At 40.5% G+C, this 16621-nt stretch overlaps 1 protein-coding gene across 1 annotated transcript in view; it reads right to left on the bottom strand.

Moving 5' to 3' along the window:
* The window catches only part of wbp4 (WW domain binding protein 4), a 56662-nt gene that overhangs the window by 26758 nt on the left and 13283 nt on the right, over positions 1 to 16621 (bottom strand). Inside the window, exons 2-5 of the mRNA XM_078232081.1 lie at positions 14049 to 14121; positions 7920 to 7982; positions 7689 to 7815; positions 3786 to 3932 (exon numbers count right to left, since the gene is read on the bottom strand). Of these exons, the coding sequence (XP_078088207.1) occupies positions 3786 to 3932; positions 7689 to 7815; positions 7920 to 7982; positions 14049 to 14121 (410 nt within the window). The remainder of the gene's footprint in view (positions 1 to 3785; positions 3933 to 7688; positions 7816 to 7919; positions 7983 to 14048; positions 14122 to 16621) is intronic.

The raw sequence follows: 16621 nt of genomic DNA, 5'->3' as shown, positions 1-16621 counted from the left end.
TTCCAAACCTCCAATCACTACTACCAAGAAGGACAAAAGGCAGTAGATATATGGAAATGCCACCACCTGCAAGTTCCCCTCCAGACCAGGGAAATATATCACTGCTCCTTTGCTGCCGCTGGGTCAAAATCCTGGTACTCCCTCACTAACAGAACTGAGAGTGTATCTAAAAATGGACTGCAACGACCAAGGCAGCAACTCACCAACACCATTTCAAAGGCAAAAAATGCTGGCCTTGCTAGCGTGCCTATATCATGTGTAAGAATAAATGAAGCCCCAACAGCAACCACTAGGGAATACTAGCCCCTATTCTGAGAAACAAATATTCATCATTGTCATCTGCTTTCTATTCCTCAGCCAATTATATATCCACAGCCCCTTTAATTCCAACAATTTCATTTTGCTAACATGTATATTAGCCGGTATTTTGCCAAACACCTTTTGAAAGTCCATACACACAGCATCAACTGCACCATCTTCATCAACACTGTGTTAATTCAAATGATTCAATCAATTTTAAGCAAGAATTCAATCAAGTTAAAGATTATTTGTCATTAACAACTCCATGTTAGCTTTTGTTTATTAGCCCATATTTTTCCTTGTGTCAATTCATTTGTCTTGGGTTAATGTCATTAAAAGTTTCCCAGCACCATTAGGTTGATAAGCATATTATTGCCAGATTTATTATTCGCCCTTTATTGAACAAGACAACAGGCCACGGTTTTGGACAATTTTTTTAAAATGCCTGAAATAGAGCCTGGTGTCTGGAGGAGCAAGCTGTCCCTGAAGCCACTAAATATGATATCGATGAAATCCAGCTGGAGGAAATATTAGTGACTTGTCCTTAAATAAAAAGTCTTGTACAGTGCCCGCCATACTTAGCATGGGCAAATAGAAAATTCACAAGTTCTTAAACTGGACAGTGTCACAGTCATTTGCTGTCTCATACAACTAATCTAGTTGAATGACAATTGCAGAATACTCCTTTGACAAATAACATTAAAACAAGCCTGAGGAATTATATATTCTTATTTTGCATATTTAATACAGTTCTCAGTCATTTTGCGTTCTCTTGAGCACGTACTCCAAGTAAATATTCTGTATTTAAATTCTTCACAAACAAGGGTTTTCTATATATTAGGTCCACATGTACTTTGAATAATTTGACTCCAAAGATATTATTTAAAGATTATTTATTCGTCACAAGTAGGTTTACATTAACGCTGCAATGAAGTTACTGTGAAAATCCCCTAGTCGCCACACTCCAGTACATGTAGGCCTAATGAGCAGGTTTTTCAGACTGTGGGAGAAAACCAGAGCGGCACGGTAGCACAGCTGTTAGCACTGCTGCTTCACAGCTCCAGGGTCCCGGGTTCAATTCCCGGCTCGGGTCACTGTCTGTGTGGAGTTTGCACATTCTCCTCGTGTCTGCGTGGGTTTCCTCCGGGTGCTCCGGTTTCCTCCCACAGTCCAAAGATGTGCGGGTTAGGTTGATTGGCCAGGTTAAAAATTGCCCCTTAGAGTCCTGGGATGCGTAGGTTAGAGGGATTAGCGGGTAAATATGTGGGGATAGGGCCTGGGTGGGATTGTGGTCGGTGCAGACTCGATGGGCCGAATGGCCTCCTTCTGCACTGTAGGGTTTCTATGATTTCTATGATTTCTATGAGCACCCCGAGGAAACCCATGCAGACACAGGGAGAATATGCAGACTCCGCACAAACAGTGACCCAAGCCAGGAATTGAACCCGGGTCCCTGGCACTGAGAGGCAGCAGTGCTAACCATTGTGGAACCGTGAAGTATTGTGTGAAGCAACACTTCAGCACACTTGTTTAGAGATGTAACAATCCAAATAATACAAGTGATCTCTCAAACTAAAATAACAAATGGTCGTTGCTGCAATAAACAGTTTTTGCTAATTCATATAAAATTGAACAAGCTACTTTACTTACATTGAGAAATGTTGTGTATATTTGCATTTTTACTCATTTAATTCAACTAAACTACATAAGAGAACAAATTTTTTAAATTCTCAATTGAAAAAGTAAGAACAAGCTTGTAAAATTTAGAAGAGATGATACAAAACAAGATGTGCTAAGTTTAGTTACTACCATGGATTTTCAAAGCTTATAGCATGTTGAGAAACGTGCTAAGTTGAGAGTTATACAGAATGAGACCCATGGAAAGAATATATTAGTGTATGAGTTGATAGAATCAAATGCCAATTACAATACAAGGAGGAAAAGACCAAATAGATTACATTTGAAGTTTAAAAGAAATAGATTGCAGCATGAAATACTATAAGAGAGGTGGTAGCTAAATCAAAAGGAGGATCAGCCATTAGATGAAGAGAGGTCCTGGGTAAGATGCTTTGGAGATGCCGGCGTTGGACTGGGGTAAACAGAGTAAGAGGTTTAACAACACCAGGTTAAAGTCCAACAGATTTATTTGGTAGCAAAAGCCACACAAGCTTGTCAGAGATGCTTTGTCAGAGAGTTGGTTCAGATTCCATGGGCCAAATGGCCTCTTCTGCACAGTAGGGATTTTATGATTCTATGAAACCACTTCAGATATACAGGAAGAGCCTTGGGGAAATGGTAAATGGTGGCAGAAAGGAAATAAAGCTTCCTAAAAGGCAATATAAGATTCATGGTATGCATGTTCCAATGAGATAACAAGGTGAATAATGTTAATATATAAACAAGGTCCAAGGTGGAAGCCATGAACAGTGAGGCGTTGGTTGCTATGGTCTTTGTGAGAGAGTCATGATGTGGAGATGCCGAGTTCCAGATTTCCACTCCATCTGACGAAGGAGCAGCGCTCCGAAAGCTAATGGTATTTGCTACCAAATAAACCTGTTGGACTTTAACCTGGTGTTGTTAAAACTCTTACTTTGTGAGAGATACAAAGAAACCCTCTCTTTCATGAGTGAAATATAATATTTTTTCAATAAAGCATGAAGGAGACCACAACAGTTATCCTGTAAGGTAAGTGAATGCATTGAGAAAGTGGGCACATACCAGGGTGAGAATAAAGCATCACCTAAAGACAAGAGGGTAAAATGGACAATCACCCCTACTTGGAAGAAGAGGTACACAGCAAGCCTGCCGGGCTTTGCAAATGTACAAGTTAATAGCAAATTAATTATTAAAACATTTAACAGAACTCCAGCGGTAGGGAAAGCACAGCAGAAAACCAGATCTTTAAAACTAACAGCTGGATCCAAACAGTAAAGAGTGGAGAGACACCACAAGTCAAAAATAGGTCTAAAAGTGAAGGTCCAATCGGCAAGGAGGGAAGGTGAAACAATAGCAGAACTCAATTAATCAACAGAGCTCGGTATTCGCCAAAATCATCTAAGAGGACAACAGTAAGCTAAAACAACCAGTTTTTCCCCCAATACAGTAGAATACAGATTTTGGTTTGTCATGCTGCTGGAAGGTAATGAGTAGAACCCAACAACGCTCAAACAACCGGTCTGCCGATAAGAAGGATGCTGCGTGGTATGGGGAGGCAAATGAAGGAAAGGGAGAATTATTTGTTTAACTGAGTTTTAAAGTAGACTTAATGACAACAAAAGTGAATCTGTCCTTGTAAATTTCAGCAAGTTGCTGTGCCATACTTCAATAGATTTCTCATCTTAACAGCTTGTCTTCAGAAGCAAATTTACCATATTTTCAATATTTTGGGGAATAAATCGTCAGTGATAGGTAAATTCCTGATTTAGGCACATTTTTTGATAAGTACACCAAGTTGAATTTTAACAGAAGCCAAGTTCAAATCTTACCTCCTGTTTTAGAGTTGTAGTAATAGAAATATCCTTCAGGCGAGACACCTTGCACCCAGATATTTGCTATGTTCGGCTTTGTAGTACGTTGTGTGTCAGGGGCCTTTACTGCCGGTTTTTTCTCAGTTGTACTTGATGATGAAGATGCTAAGACGACAATGTATTTGTTATTTAGTTACAGAATTTGAAGAACTAGAATGTGTCCAAATTTTAAAATAGTAATAAAAAAAGACAAAATGTTTTTTGGGAAAATTGGCAGGAGGGAAGAGGAAGAAGAAATGGGAAGGATTTTTTAAAAAAAATCAATGCCTTAAATATAAGGGATGTCCCGTGGCGGGAGGGACAGAACCTTGCACAGGTCCATTGACCTCGGGCAGGATTTTCCGATCTTGGGGCAAGCATGGCTGGAAAATCCCACCCTGAATGTCAAGGGGTAATGGTAAGCCCTCTCTTGTTGGAGATGGTCATTGCCTGGCACAAATGTAACTTGCCGCTTGTCAGCTCAAGCTGGAATATTGTCCAGGTCTTGCTACATTTGGACACTAATGGCTTTAGTATCTGAGAAGTTGCAAATGCTGTTGAATGTTATGCAGCCATCTGTGAACATCCCCACTTCTGACCTTATGATAGAAGGGAGGTCACTGATGAAGCAGCTGAAAACGATTGGGCCTAGGATGCTATCCTGAGGAACTCCTGCAGTGATGTCCTGGAGCTGGGATGATTGACCTCCAACCACCACAACCATCTTCCTTTGTGCCAGGTATCACTCCAACCAGCAGACAGTTTTCCCCGATTCCCACTGACTCCAGTTTCGCTAGAGTTCCTTGATCATAGAAATCATAGAATCATAGAAACCCTACAGTGCAGAAGGAGGCCATTCGGCCCATCGAGTCTGCACCGACCACAATCCCACCCAGGCCCTACCCCCACATATTTACCCGTCAATCCCTCTAACCTACGCATTTTAGGATTCTAAGGGGCAATTTTTAACCTGGCCAATCAACCTAACCCGCACATCTTTGGACTGTGGGAGGAAACCGGAGCACCCGGAGGAAACCCACGCAGACACGAGGAGAATGTGCAAACTCCAAACAGACAGTGACCCGAGCCGGGAATCGAACCCAGGTCCCTGGAGCTGTGAAGCAGCAGTGCTAACCACTGTGCTACCGTGCTGCCATACTCAGTCAGATACTGCCCTCATGTCAAGGGCAGTCACTCTCAACTCTGGCATTCAGCTTGTTTGTCCATGTTTGAACCAAAGCTGTAACGAGGTTAGGAGCTGAGCGGAACCCAAACTGAGTGTCCATGAGTAGGTTATAGAGTCATAGAGGTTTACAGCATGGAAACAGGCCCTTCGGCCCAACTTGTCCATGCCGCCCTTTCTTTTTTAAAACCCCTAAGCTAATCCCAATTGCCTGCATTTGGCCCATATCCCTCTGTACCCATCGTACCCATGTAACTGTCTAAATGCTTTTTAAAAGACAAAATTGTATCCGCCTCTACTGCAGTGTATAAGCTTAGTGATGAAAGGTCTTGATTTGTATGTGTTAATGGGATAATTTGTGAATTCTGGGATATGTTTAGAAGTTTTAAAACTGGTGTCTCCAAGTATCAAGTACTGTGATGTAGCTATAAGGAAAAAATGAAGTTATGGTCAGCAAGGCATTCAGAACACCGGGCATTCCAGGACCTCCTGTCAAAAAGATACAGATTATAGAGCATAGAAAATAGTAGACCATTTGACCCATCAAGCCTGCTCCACTATTCAATGATCCTTATCTCAACACCATACTCCCACACTCTTCCCATACCCTTTGACGCTGTAGAGTCTAGAAATCTATTTCTTTCTTAAATAGATTGAGTGAATTGGCCTCCATTGCCTTCTGTTGTAGAGCATTCTAGCTTCACCACTCTCTAACTTAAGAAAATTCTCCTCATCTCAGCCCAAATGGCCTACCCAGTATTCTGAGGCCGTTACGGTGCCAGACAACACTCCCCCTCCCCCAAAACCAGGGTAAACATCTCCTTACATCTACTTTGTCCAGCTCTGTCAGAATCTGACACACTTCACTTTGACCTCCTTTCATTCTTCTAAACTAGTCGACCCAATCTTTCCTCGTACGCCAATCCTTCCAGCCTAGGGATCAGTCCAGTAAACTGTCACTGCACTCCCTCCATGGCAAGTATATCTTTGCCTAGATAAGGAGACTAAAACTGCACACAAAAACCCACATGTGGTCCCACCAAGGCCCTGTACAGCTGCAGTAAGACATGTTCTCAAATCCTCTTGCAAAGAAGGCCAATATACCATTTGCTTTCCAATTGCTTGCTGAACCTGCTTGCTTGCTTTCAATAACTGGTGTAAAGTACACCCTCGTGTACACCAACATTTCCCAATTTATCACCATTTGAATAATACGCTGCCATTCTATTTTTCCTACCAAAGTGGGCTGCAAAGTTGATTGATTCAACTTGCTGCGGGGAAGATAGGAAACGCTTCCCACTGGCCAAAAGTTGCAAATGTTTGGTTAGAAGTTGTTACTTGTGTTGTGTTGACATAGGTGCACATATTTGGGCTAAGTGTGACAAAACTACCTTCCAAAAGAGTATAAAAATAGGAATGCATCACTGAGCATTTTGTTGGGGGAATAGCATTCATCACAGGATACTTGCTGGAGCATTTGTTGGGAGAGAAAGTTAGAGGAGTTGGTAGTGGAGCACTTGCTCGGAGGTTAGCACTTCCAGAGGACATTGCCAGTTGACAGATAATTACCATGGGTTTGAGCTGCCATCAGAATTTTGTGCAGGGCTAAAGACCTTAAGAGAAAGTGCATAATCTTAGTTAGCAAACTGTTTTCAGCTTGAGGGAGCAAGTGAGAAAAAAATACTCAGCATCTGCTGTCAGGTGTGTCTTGAGAGAGAGAGAGAGAGAGAGAGAGAGCACAACTTTGACAGGTAAATGGGCTGAAAGCTACAGCAGTTAAGGTAGGGAGGGAAACTAGAGTTAAAGTCTTCAAGCTACAAATAAGTTTGTATATCAAGTTAAGTTGACCACGTTAAATTCTCAAAGGATGTCATGAATCAAATGACCAAGTTTAAGGGATCAAGAGAGGACCCCAGAGCTCCAGGATCCATAAAAGTACAGACCGACACGTGTTGAGCTTGTGTATAGTGCCATACCTCGACTCGTGAAATATTAAGTATTAATTGTTGTTGTTGTTCAATAAACCTACTAGCTTCATCCCAAAGCAGTCCAAATTCCAACACGTTGGACGTGTACCTCAATTGCTTTGCAATGCAAGGATCATATTGTCAAATGGATGGTTAATGGAGAAAAAACCTTTACAAAGAGTGGTGCTGTTGCACTTGACGTTTTGTCCAACTTTGTCTTTAAATCATTAGATGCTATTAATGCACAAACTATCAGATCATTTACAAAACACCAAATATCCAATTCAATGAATGGAGATGATAATTTGTTGTGGAGGAATGATTCGCAAACCAAAAGTACCAAATCAGATCCAGAGTGAGATCCTTATGATGTCATAGCCAAAAAGACTCAGTGAATTTGATGAACTTGGATCAGAGTTGGATGCCAAAGACAATGAATTTGACGGTTTCTAAAACATTTTGACTGTAGTTAACTGTCATAGAGTTAATTCATTGACATCACATTGATTTAATTTGAAATACCACTGCTTTCCATTCACATTTCAAATTGGTGCCCACTTACACATACAAGTCGACTCCAGTTTTTGCAAGAAATTTTGTATGGCTTCAAAGGTAAACTTAGACACTCTGATCTACAGTACTTGCTTAGCAATTCAAAATGACCTGATATCATCACATCTAATTCTAACAGCTTTCAAAGAAACAGACACTTATAACAACACTTAATGCTACCTGAAACATTTACTCCAAGTCGCTTGAGATCTTCTTGGTAAGCTTTCATAGCTGCATTTTCCATCTCAGCAAATTCCTTTGCCTTCCTTTCCTCATCTTTCGCTTTTTCCAAACTTTTCTTTTTAATCTGGAAGCGCAAATGAACATGCTATTTAGGACCAGCTCAGAATGGGTAATGTGTACACAACAGTCAGAAAAAGAAAATACAGATCATGGAAAACAAGGAGGTACCTCACTGATCCTCCTGGTCACATTTTCTTGATGGTTCTTCCCTCTTTCATGAAACTCAACACTCTGTGGGAAACATTTGAGGAAAACAATGATAACCATTTTATTAGAAGGTTAAACAACAGCTTTAATGTTTGAACACAGGACTGTAAAACACATCAATCGATATTGATTTTTTAAAAATTCTTTCATACGATGTGGGTGTCACAGGCCAGCATTTATCCCACATCCCAAACTGCCCCCGAGAAGGCGATGCTGACTTTTATATGAAACTTATCTGCCAGCATGTTAAAATTCCTGTATATGATACGCATTATCTTACTCCTCTTAACATGCAAATCACTGAAATAAACAGAATTCCTTAGCAAGTACTTTTACAATAAGAAAATTGAATGTTAATATTTCACTGATAATTTGATAAATCAAATCACAAAATGCTTTTTGAAATAATTTCTATTTTGTCTTAGTAACTAAAATTTATGGACACAAGATGAAGATTTTTGAAAAAAATTTAAATTCAAATATGAGTATTCCACAATTAATCATTAAAATTACCCATAGAATTGCTTTTTCTACCCTTTCATGTTTTTATTCAAATAAATAATTTCAAGTGATCATCTACAGGTCTACATAAAAAGCCTGGGCTTTGACTGCATTCATTGAAAATGTTGCAGTCTTCAAATATATCTGTGTACACTGAGCACATAGAATCCCTGCAGTGCAGAGGTCATTCAGCCCATCAAGCATGCACCAACAATCCCACCCTATCCACATAACCCTACGTATTTACCCTGCTAATCCCCCTGACACTAAGGGGCAATTTAGCATGGCCAATCCACCTATCTTAGAACTGGGAGGAAACCAGAGCATCCAGAGGGAACCCATGCAGACAGTCAGCGCAGGTCGGAATTGAACCCGGGTCCCTGGCGCTGTGAGACAGCAGTGCTAACCACTGTGCCGCCCCATGTATAGATTGTATTTGTGTACACTGCACGTGCAAACCATATCGATAGTATAAATGGGTGTGTCATCAGACCCTTCAAGGAGCTATGTCACTCTGCTTTTCATCAATCCTTTAAATAAAACTGTAGGTTGAAATCTCAAATAAGAACATAAGAAATAGGAGCAGGAGTAGGCCTTCTAGCCCCTCGAGTCTGCCCCGCCATTCAATAAGATCATGGCTGATCTGAAGTGGATCAGTTCCACTTACCCGCCTGATCCCTATAACCCCTAATTCCCTTACCGATCAGGAATCCATCTATCCCTGATTTAAACATATTCAACGAGGTAGCCTCCACCACTTCAGTGGGCAGAGAATTCCAGAGATTCACCACCCTCTGAGAGAAGAAGTTCCTCCTCAACTCTGTCCTAAACTGACCCCCCTTTATTTTGAGGCTGTGTCCTCTAGTTCTAGTTTCCTTTCTAAGTGGAAAGAATCTCTCCATCTCTACCCTATCCAGCCCCTTCATTATCTTATAGGTCTCTATAAGATCCCCCCTCAGCCTTCTAAATTCCAACAAATACAAACCCAATCTGTTCAGTCTCTCCTCATAATCAACACCCCTCATCTCTGGTATCAACCTGGTGAACCTTCTCTGCACTCCCTCCAAGGCCAATATATCCTTCCGCAAATAAGGGGACCAATACTGCACACAGTATTCCAGCTGCGGCCTCACCAATGCCCTGTACAGATGCAGCAAGACATCTCTGCTTTTATATTCTATCCCCCTTGCAATATAGGCCAACATCCCATTTGCCTTCTTGATCACCTGTTGCACCTGCAGACTGGGTTTTTGCGTCTCATGCACAATCTTTATTTCAGACAAATAATATTTATTAAGAAATATGCTTTTCCATTATGAACTGATCAGTAGAAACCACTTTCCTTCCTTCCTATATACACAGTTTCTATTGAATAGCACAATTCTAGATATGTACCCTGAAACGGCAACTTCCTTTATTCTAAAATTGATGATCAAGCCAAGTCTACTTCCATGCAATTTTATTGTACGAGACCTGGGACTATTCCACTGGAGGAGAGAGGACTAAGTAGTGACTTACTACTGCTTTTTAAAATTACAACAGGATAAATACAGACGGACTATCCTCTTGGAAAATTAGAGACGAGAGGCCATCAATTTAAAATGATTATTGAATGTGAGGAGCTGTTAAAAGAACTTAAATCACACAGAAGGTTGCTGGAACAGGAAATGTTACAGGGAGTGTGATTGAAAAAGAATATTTGAGACAAAGGTCACTGCAGCTTTTAAAAGAGACAAGATAGATAAATATTTGAAACAAGGAAAGATACAGGGGTGTGGAGAGACAGTAAGGCAGTGGAAGTAGTTTTGGAGATTGCTTGCAAAATGCCAGCACAGAGACATGTTTAACAGCCTTCAAGCTTCAATGGTTTGATAACAGCAATACAACAAAAAAATTGAGGCAAATGGATACTTTCAAATTTAATTACATTTTCTCCAGCTATTAAATTCAAACTTATTAAGTGAACACGCACCATACCATTTTATCTGTCTATTTGTAAAAATAAATAAGACACGAGGAACTTCAGTGATTTTCATCAGACCTGAAAGTACTCATTTGCATCATTTTTAACAATTAATTTCAAGTGATCTTACTTGAATATATTATAGACACAGTAAGAACACAATTACTAATTTATCCCCCAAAACAGTAGCTGTGCCTTGTGACTTAATTTGCCAGATAAATATTTATATCGACACAAATACATTATACTGTGGATTGCTGGGATTCAGAATATCATCCCAAAATAGCCCAAACAAAATTATGGTCTCAAAATAGCCTTTAGGTCAACTGGATCTTCCCAATACCCCTAGAGTAACACCAATGCCAATTCTCAAGGAATGATCTGATATGTAGAAAAAAAGTACTTGAAAATCATGTGAAAGGTGAGTTGAAATTTGTTGCCCATCACCATCCTTAATTAGCATTTTTTTTAAAATCGAGCAGGTTCTATACCAGGGTGGGAAATCTACTCCCACCCCACAGGAAAGTCTACCCACACAACTCAAAAATGTAAATGCCATAGCAATTAGCAAACAAGAACAAGGTCTCCAACTATCATGCTAAACCTTAAAAAAAACTACAAATCTGAAACAAAGTCAGTAGCCACTCCCAACCCCTTCAAGGTCTCTTCCCCACTTAGTTAGTTGGCAGCTCATGTATTACAGGCACATTTGGCACTGATAACTAGCTTTAAGCCAGCATGAGAAAGAGCTGGAACATGGTGATTGATTTATAGCTTTCTTGGAAGAATGGCAGAATTGAGTCCAAAGTTAAAGAGCAGTAAATAGGGTAAAAGACTATTTCCACTGGGTAGAGTTAGTAACTAGATCTACTATAAAAGTCAAAAATGGAGGAATTCTTTTTTAAACTGAGGACATGGAATGCCCCATCAAAAGCAGTGGTAGAGACAGAATCCATAATAAATCAAAAGGAAAGTAGATGAAGTAAATTCAGGGGGGGGGGGGGGGGGGGATACAGGACAATACAGTAGTTCTCGAGAGCCAACACAATATTATTAGTCATATTAGCCTCCTATCGTGCAACACACTTAATTCTAGGTCAGAGATTGCAACTAGAATATAGATAATTTGTGCTGTCCACATCCTCCAGAGTCTCACATTACAGCACGGACATCATCATTGTAATTGGCCTAAATAATATCACAGGAAGTTGCATGATCAGTGTCCATTGCACGATATCCTCCAGTACTTCACAGCCTGTAATGCCAACCTAAAGGAAATTTTCTCACATCCTTTGATCCACAATTTCTGGTGCAGTCTTCAGCTCCCTCAGGTACAGTCTTTGGAACTCTCACCTTCTCCAAACCTCTCCTTCACTCCACTTGCAGGAACCTTCTCAAAACCTACCTTTCCACCTTTTCTAACAAGCTCAATTTCTTTAGATCAATTTTCCTGTTCCCTTTGTGAAGCATTGGAACATTTCCCACAGTAAAGATGTTACATAAATACAAAATGGCTGCACAGCTGCTGGTATCAAGCATAACTACTCCTGAGTAATTCTGTTTTCTAAATTAAAGGACATCAGTTAGCTACCAGATTCCTCTCCATTATCCAGACCAACAATGTTCCCTCTCATGTTCCAACCTCTCCTCTGTATGCTAAGCTCTCTCGGCTTCTTCACAAAGTTGTGCTTTAATCATTCCCATGGTTGTTGCAGATTTTTTTCTACACTAATACAGTGATGCTTTTCTGCTTGTAGTAATGATGGGAAAGGGATTCTCATGACTCCAGCAACAATGTATTCCAGTGTGGTGGCCTCACCATCCGCCATCCGTTCATTTTAATTATTTTCTCTCTTATGCATATTTTAGATTTTTCCGTTGAAGCACTGGCAAATAATCCATAGTGCCTAAAGTTCTTTTAATAAAAGGACTGAATATTTGAGGACATCAAACAAACCAGTCCGAGATAGAACATAGAACATAGAACATAGAACATTACAGCGCAGAACAGGCCCTTCGGCCCACGATGTTGCACCGACCAGTTAAAAAAAAAACTGTGACCCTCCAACCTAAACCAATTTCTTTTCGTCCATGAACCTATCTACGGATCTCTTAAACGCCCCCAAACTAGGCGCATTTACTACTGATGCTGGCAGGGCATTCCAATCCCTCACCACCCTCTGGGTAAAGAACCTACCCCTGACATCGGTTCTATAACTACCCCCCCTCAATTTAAAGCCATGCCCCCTCGTGCTGGATTTCTCCATCAGAGGAAAAAGGCTATCACTATCCACCCTATCTAAACCTCTAATCATCTTATATGTTTCAATAAGATCCCCTCTTAGCCGCCGCCTTTCCAGCGAAAACAATCCCAAATCCCTCAGCCTCTCCTCATAGGATCTCCCCTCCATACCAGGCAACATCCTGGTAAACCTCCTCTGCACCCTCTCCAAAGCCTCCACATCCTTCCTGTAATGTGGGGACCAGAACTGCACACAGTACTCCAAGTGCGGCCGCACCAGAGTTGTGTACAGTTGCAACATAACGCTACGACTCCTAAATTCAATCCCCCTACCAATAAACGCCAAGACACCATATGCCTTCTTAACAACCTTATCTACTTGATTCCCAACTTTCAGGGATCTATGCACACATACACCTAGATCCCTCTGCTCCTCCACACTATTCAAAGTCCTCCCGTTAGCCCTATACTCAACACATCTGTTATTCCTACCAAAGTGAATTACCTCACACTTCTCCGCATTAAACTCCATCCGCCACCTCTCGGCCCAACTTTGCAACCTGTCTAAGTCTTCCTGCAAACTACGACACCCTTCCTCACTGTCTACCACACCACCGACTTTGGTGTCATCAGCAAATTTGCTAATCCACCCAACTATACCCTCATCCAGATCATTAATAAATATTACAAACAGCAGTGGCCCCAAAACAGATCCCTGAGGTACACCACTTGTAACCGCACTCCATGATGAATATTTACTATCAACCACCACCCTCTGTTTCCTATCCGCTAGCCAATTCCTGATCCAATTTCCTAGATCACCCCCAATCCCATGTTTACAGTTATATTTATTTCCATATTTGAACTGAGATTGCACTCAACTGTTACTACATTTAAAGTATCCAAGTCACTCTGATTGTGAGTAAGGCACAAGTGCAAGAATAACCTATTTTTGCAAGACCCTGCTGATAAATTTTGAGATGCACTGTTCTATCATATTCTTTCCCAAGGCTGTAAAATGAAGAATTGAGCTCCCTCACCTTTTCCTTTAACCATCTACTGCTCTGTGTTACTTCATTCCCTACTGCCTGATTTATTGTGCCTTCCCCTCCAACTCGACCCTGCACTCGGTCTTTCTGCTACTGTTAAAAAATCTTCAACTCAACGCTCTAATATGATTGTCCTCTAAGAACACATCACAATGAATGGAAATAATTTGGTGCATAGAAAAATGATCAGAATAGCAATTAATTTTACCAGGGTTGATGTGAAGTACCACTATCAAAATCCAGTTCAGTAAAATGTTGGGCTACAATGAAAACATTATTTTTAAGAATTTTTCTGTTGAAATCCTACATTGTATGCAACATAAAATGCAACATACAGGTTTGTTGTCTGCTATCCAACATTTGCAGTAATCACAGAACTTCTTTGGTTGAGACTTCCAGTAGTCAGCCCTACAGAATAAAAAGCACAGATGTTAATGCATTGTTTCCAGATGTTCATAAGCACAAGACTAACATTTTATAGCTGATACACAGTAACCACTCTTCCTTTTCAAAATTGAGGAAATCAATTACAAGATATCCCATGCAGCAAATAAGCAGACTAAGCAGTCCCAGTGCTTGCCTACATCACAAGATGAAAAGCTGCTGCATGAGGTCCCATGCTGTACAATACAAATCCTCACCATATTTATGGTAGTGGATTAGTGTGCAAATCTACCCCTTGAAACAACGTACAGCAATGGTAACACTAACACTAATAAAACCAATAAACAGGTATGTAAAGTTTCCCTAATACATATACTGCAGTCAGTTACAGCACTTGTATTTTTATTTAGTTACAAGTGCTCACAGAAGACTTTTTCTTAGAGCAAATATGTTTACATAGTTGTGTTAATGTCCCCAGAACCCCAAATTACATCAGAATAGCAGATTAGACCCCAACAATTGTTCTTTTTTTGGCATAAATGTGGGGAAATTATACTTCCTTCCAGGAATGATTCCACTGGCAAATTAGGGATTCTTTTATAGTAAAATAAACTTTATCTAATAACACATTTTAAATACAAGTCTAACAAATAAAGCAACTTAACTATTAACAGGTGAACAGTATTTAAAAATGAAAAGGAAACAACTTCAATTTCTAGTTTATCACTGTTTCAGTTCCAAATAAGCAATATTCCTCTTACAGATTTAAATGCCACTTTAAATACAGTTAGTAACCATAAATAGGAGCGGCATGTTAGCACTGCTGCTTCACAGTGCCAGGGACCCGGGTTCGATTCCCGGCTTGGGTCACTGGCTGTGTGGGGCTTGCATGTTCTCCCCGTGTCTGCTCCGGTTTCCTCCCACATTCTGAAAGACATGCTGGTTAGGTGCATTGACCCGAACAGGTGCCAGAGTGTGGCGACTAGGGGAATGTCACAGTAACTTCAGTGCAGTGTTAATGTAAGCGTTACTTGTGACTAATAAATAAACTTTAAAACTTTAAATATACTTGCTATAATGAGTGCCAACAGTTTTAAGCTTTCAGGGAGAAAATGAGTTTCAGAAGCCTGCCAGATCCTTCTAATTTCATTCAGACTTCAGCCACAGACTAAACTGCTTTCTGCAAAGGCCCTTTTTCGCTGCTACAGACCCAAGACTACACATATATCACAATCATCACATGACCCTGTCAATCACTCTAATCAGAAATCCCAGGGGAACGATTAAACGAAAGTCCATCAACTCTACTTAACATAATCACTTGCAAGACTGAAGTGAGTAATTATTCTGCTCTCCCAAAGTCTGAGCTGCATTCTTCCAGACATATGTCTGTAGCACAAAACTGAATTTTTAAACATTCACCTTAAACATATAAAAATATATATACATCCATGTTAATTGTACTACTATCCCAGTTGTGTGGTCTTAATGTCTGGTTCACAACTTTTGCTATTAAAACCATTTCACCTGGTTTGACAACACCTGGTAAAATGCTGTAGCTGAACGAAACTGGGATCAATCTCACGTGAGGGCTGACTGAACTCATACCCTCCCTTGCCAATTCTCTTCAATTAATTTTTCTTTCCACCCTCTTAAGGGATTTTTCTACTGCAAGAACACTACAATGCAAAGAGGTATTACTAAACTTATACAAATCATTGGTTTGTTCAGGTTAGAATACTGTGTCTTGTTTTGCTTTAGGACAGGTGTCAAGACCATGAAGCACGTGTAGAAGAGATTGACTGTAGTGATGCTTCAATTATGAGGGAATAACCTGGAGCAGTTTCCATTCAAAGAGAAAGAAGCTCTGACAAATGTTCAAAATGATACGTTTTGTTGAGATAAATCAATAGAAATTATTACTGTTGGTGATTTATTAACAAGAAATAGACTTAATATTGTTAATATAAGCGAGGGGGAAGCTGGGAGAAATTCCCTTCATGTAGTAGATTGTTAGGGCAAAAATGAGACTGTAAGAGATGAATCTTTATAATGCTTTCAAGGCAAGGATGCTGACACAGGAAATTTCAACATAAACAAGCATTGCTTTTTTTTGCTATTCATTCATGGTTTTCATTTTCTGTCTTTTCCAATGCCTCGAGTTCTCGGTCAGACATTCTTGACCTTCTATGGATCTGTAAATTTTGGATGGCTGTCCCTAGCAAGGTCAACATTTATTGGCCATCTCTAATTACCCATCAGAAGGTGGTGGTGGGCCTCTGCCTTGAACCACTACCATCCATATGGTGTAGTTCCACCCACAGTGCTCTTACGGAGGGAGTTTCACAATTTTGACCCAGCGACAGTGAAGGAATGGCAATATAGTTCCAAGTCAGGATGGTGGGTGGGAGGGGAGCTTGCAGATGGTGTGCCAATGCATCTGATGCCTTTGGAGGGGACGGGACAGGACGGGACGAGACGGGATTGGGGGTGGGGGACGGGACGGGAGGGGGGGGGTGGGGGA

Source organism: Mustelus asterias, chromosome 17 (assembly GCF_964213995.1).
Source record: "Mustelus asterias chromosome 17, sMusAst1.hap1.1, whole genome shotgun sequence".
Taxonomy (NCBI): domain Eukaryota; kingdom Metazoa; phylum Chordata; class Chondrichthyes; order Carcharhiniformes; family Triakidae; genus Mustelus; species Mustelus asterias.
This window is presented reverse-complemented; position numbering and strand designations above follow the sequence as displayed.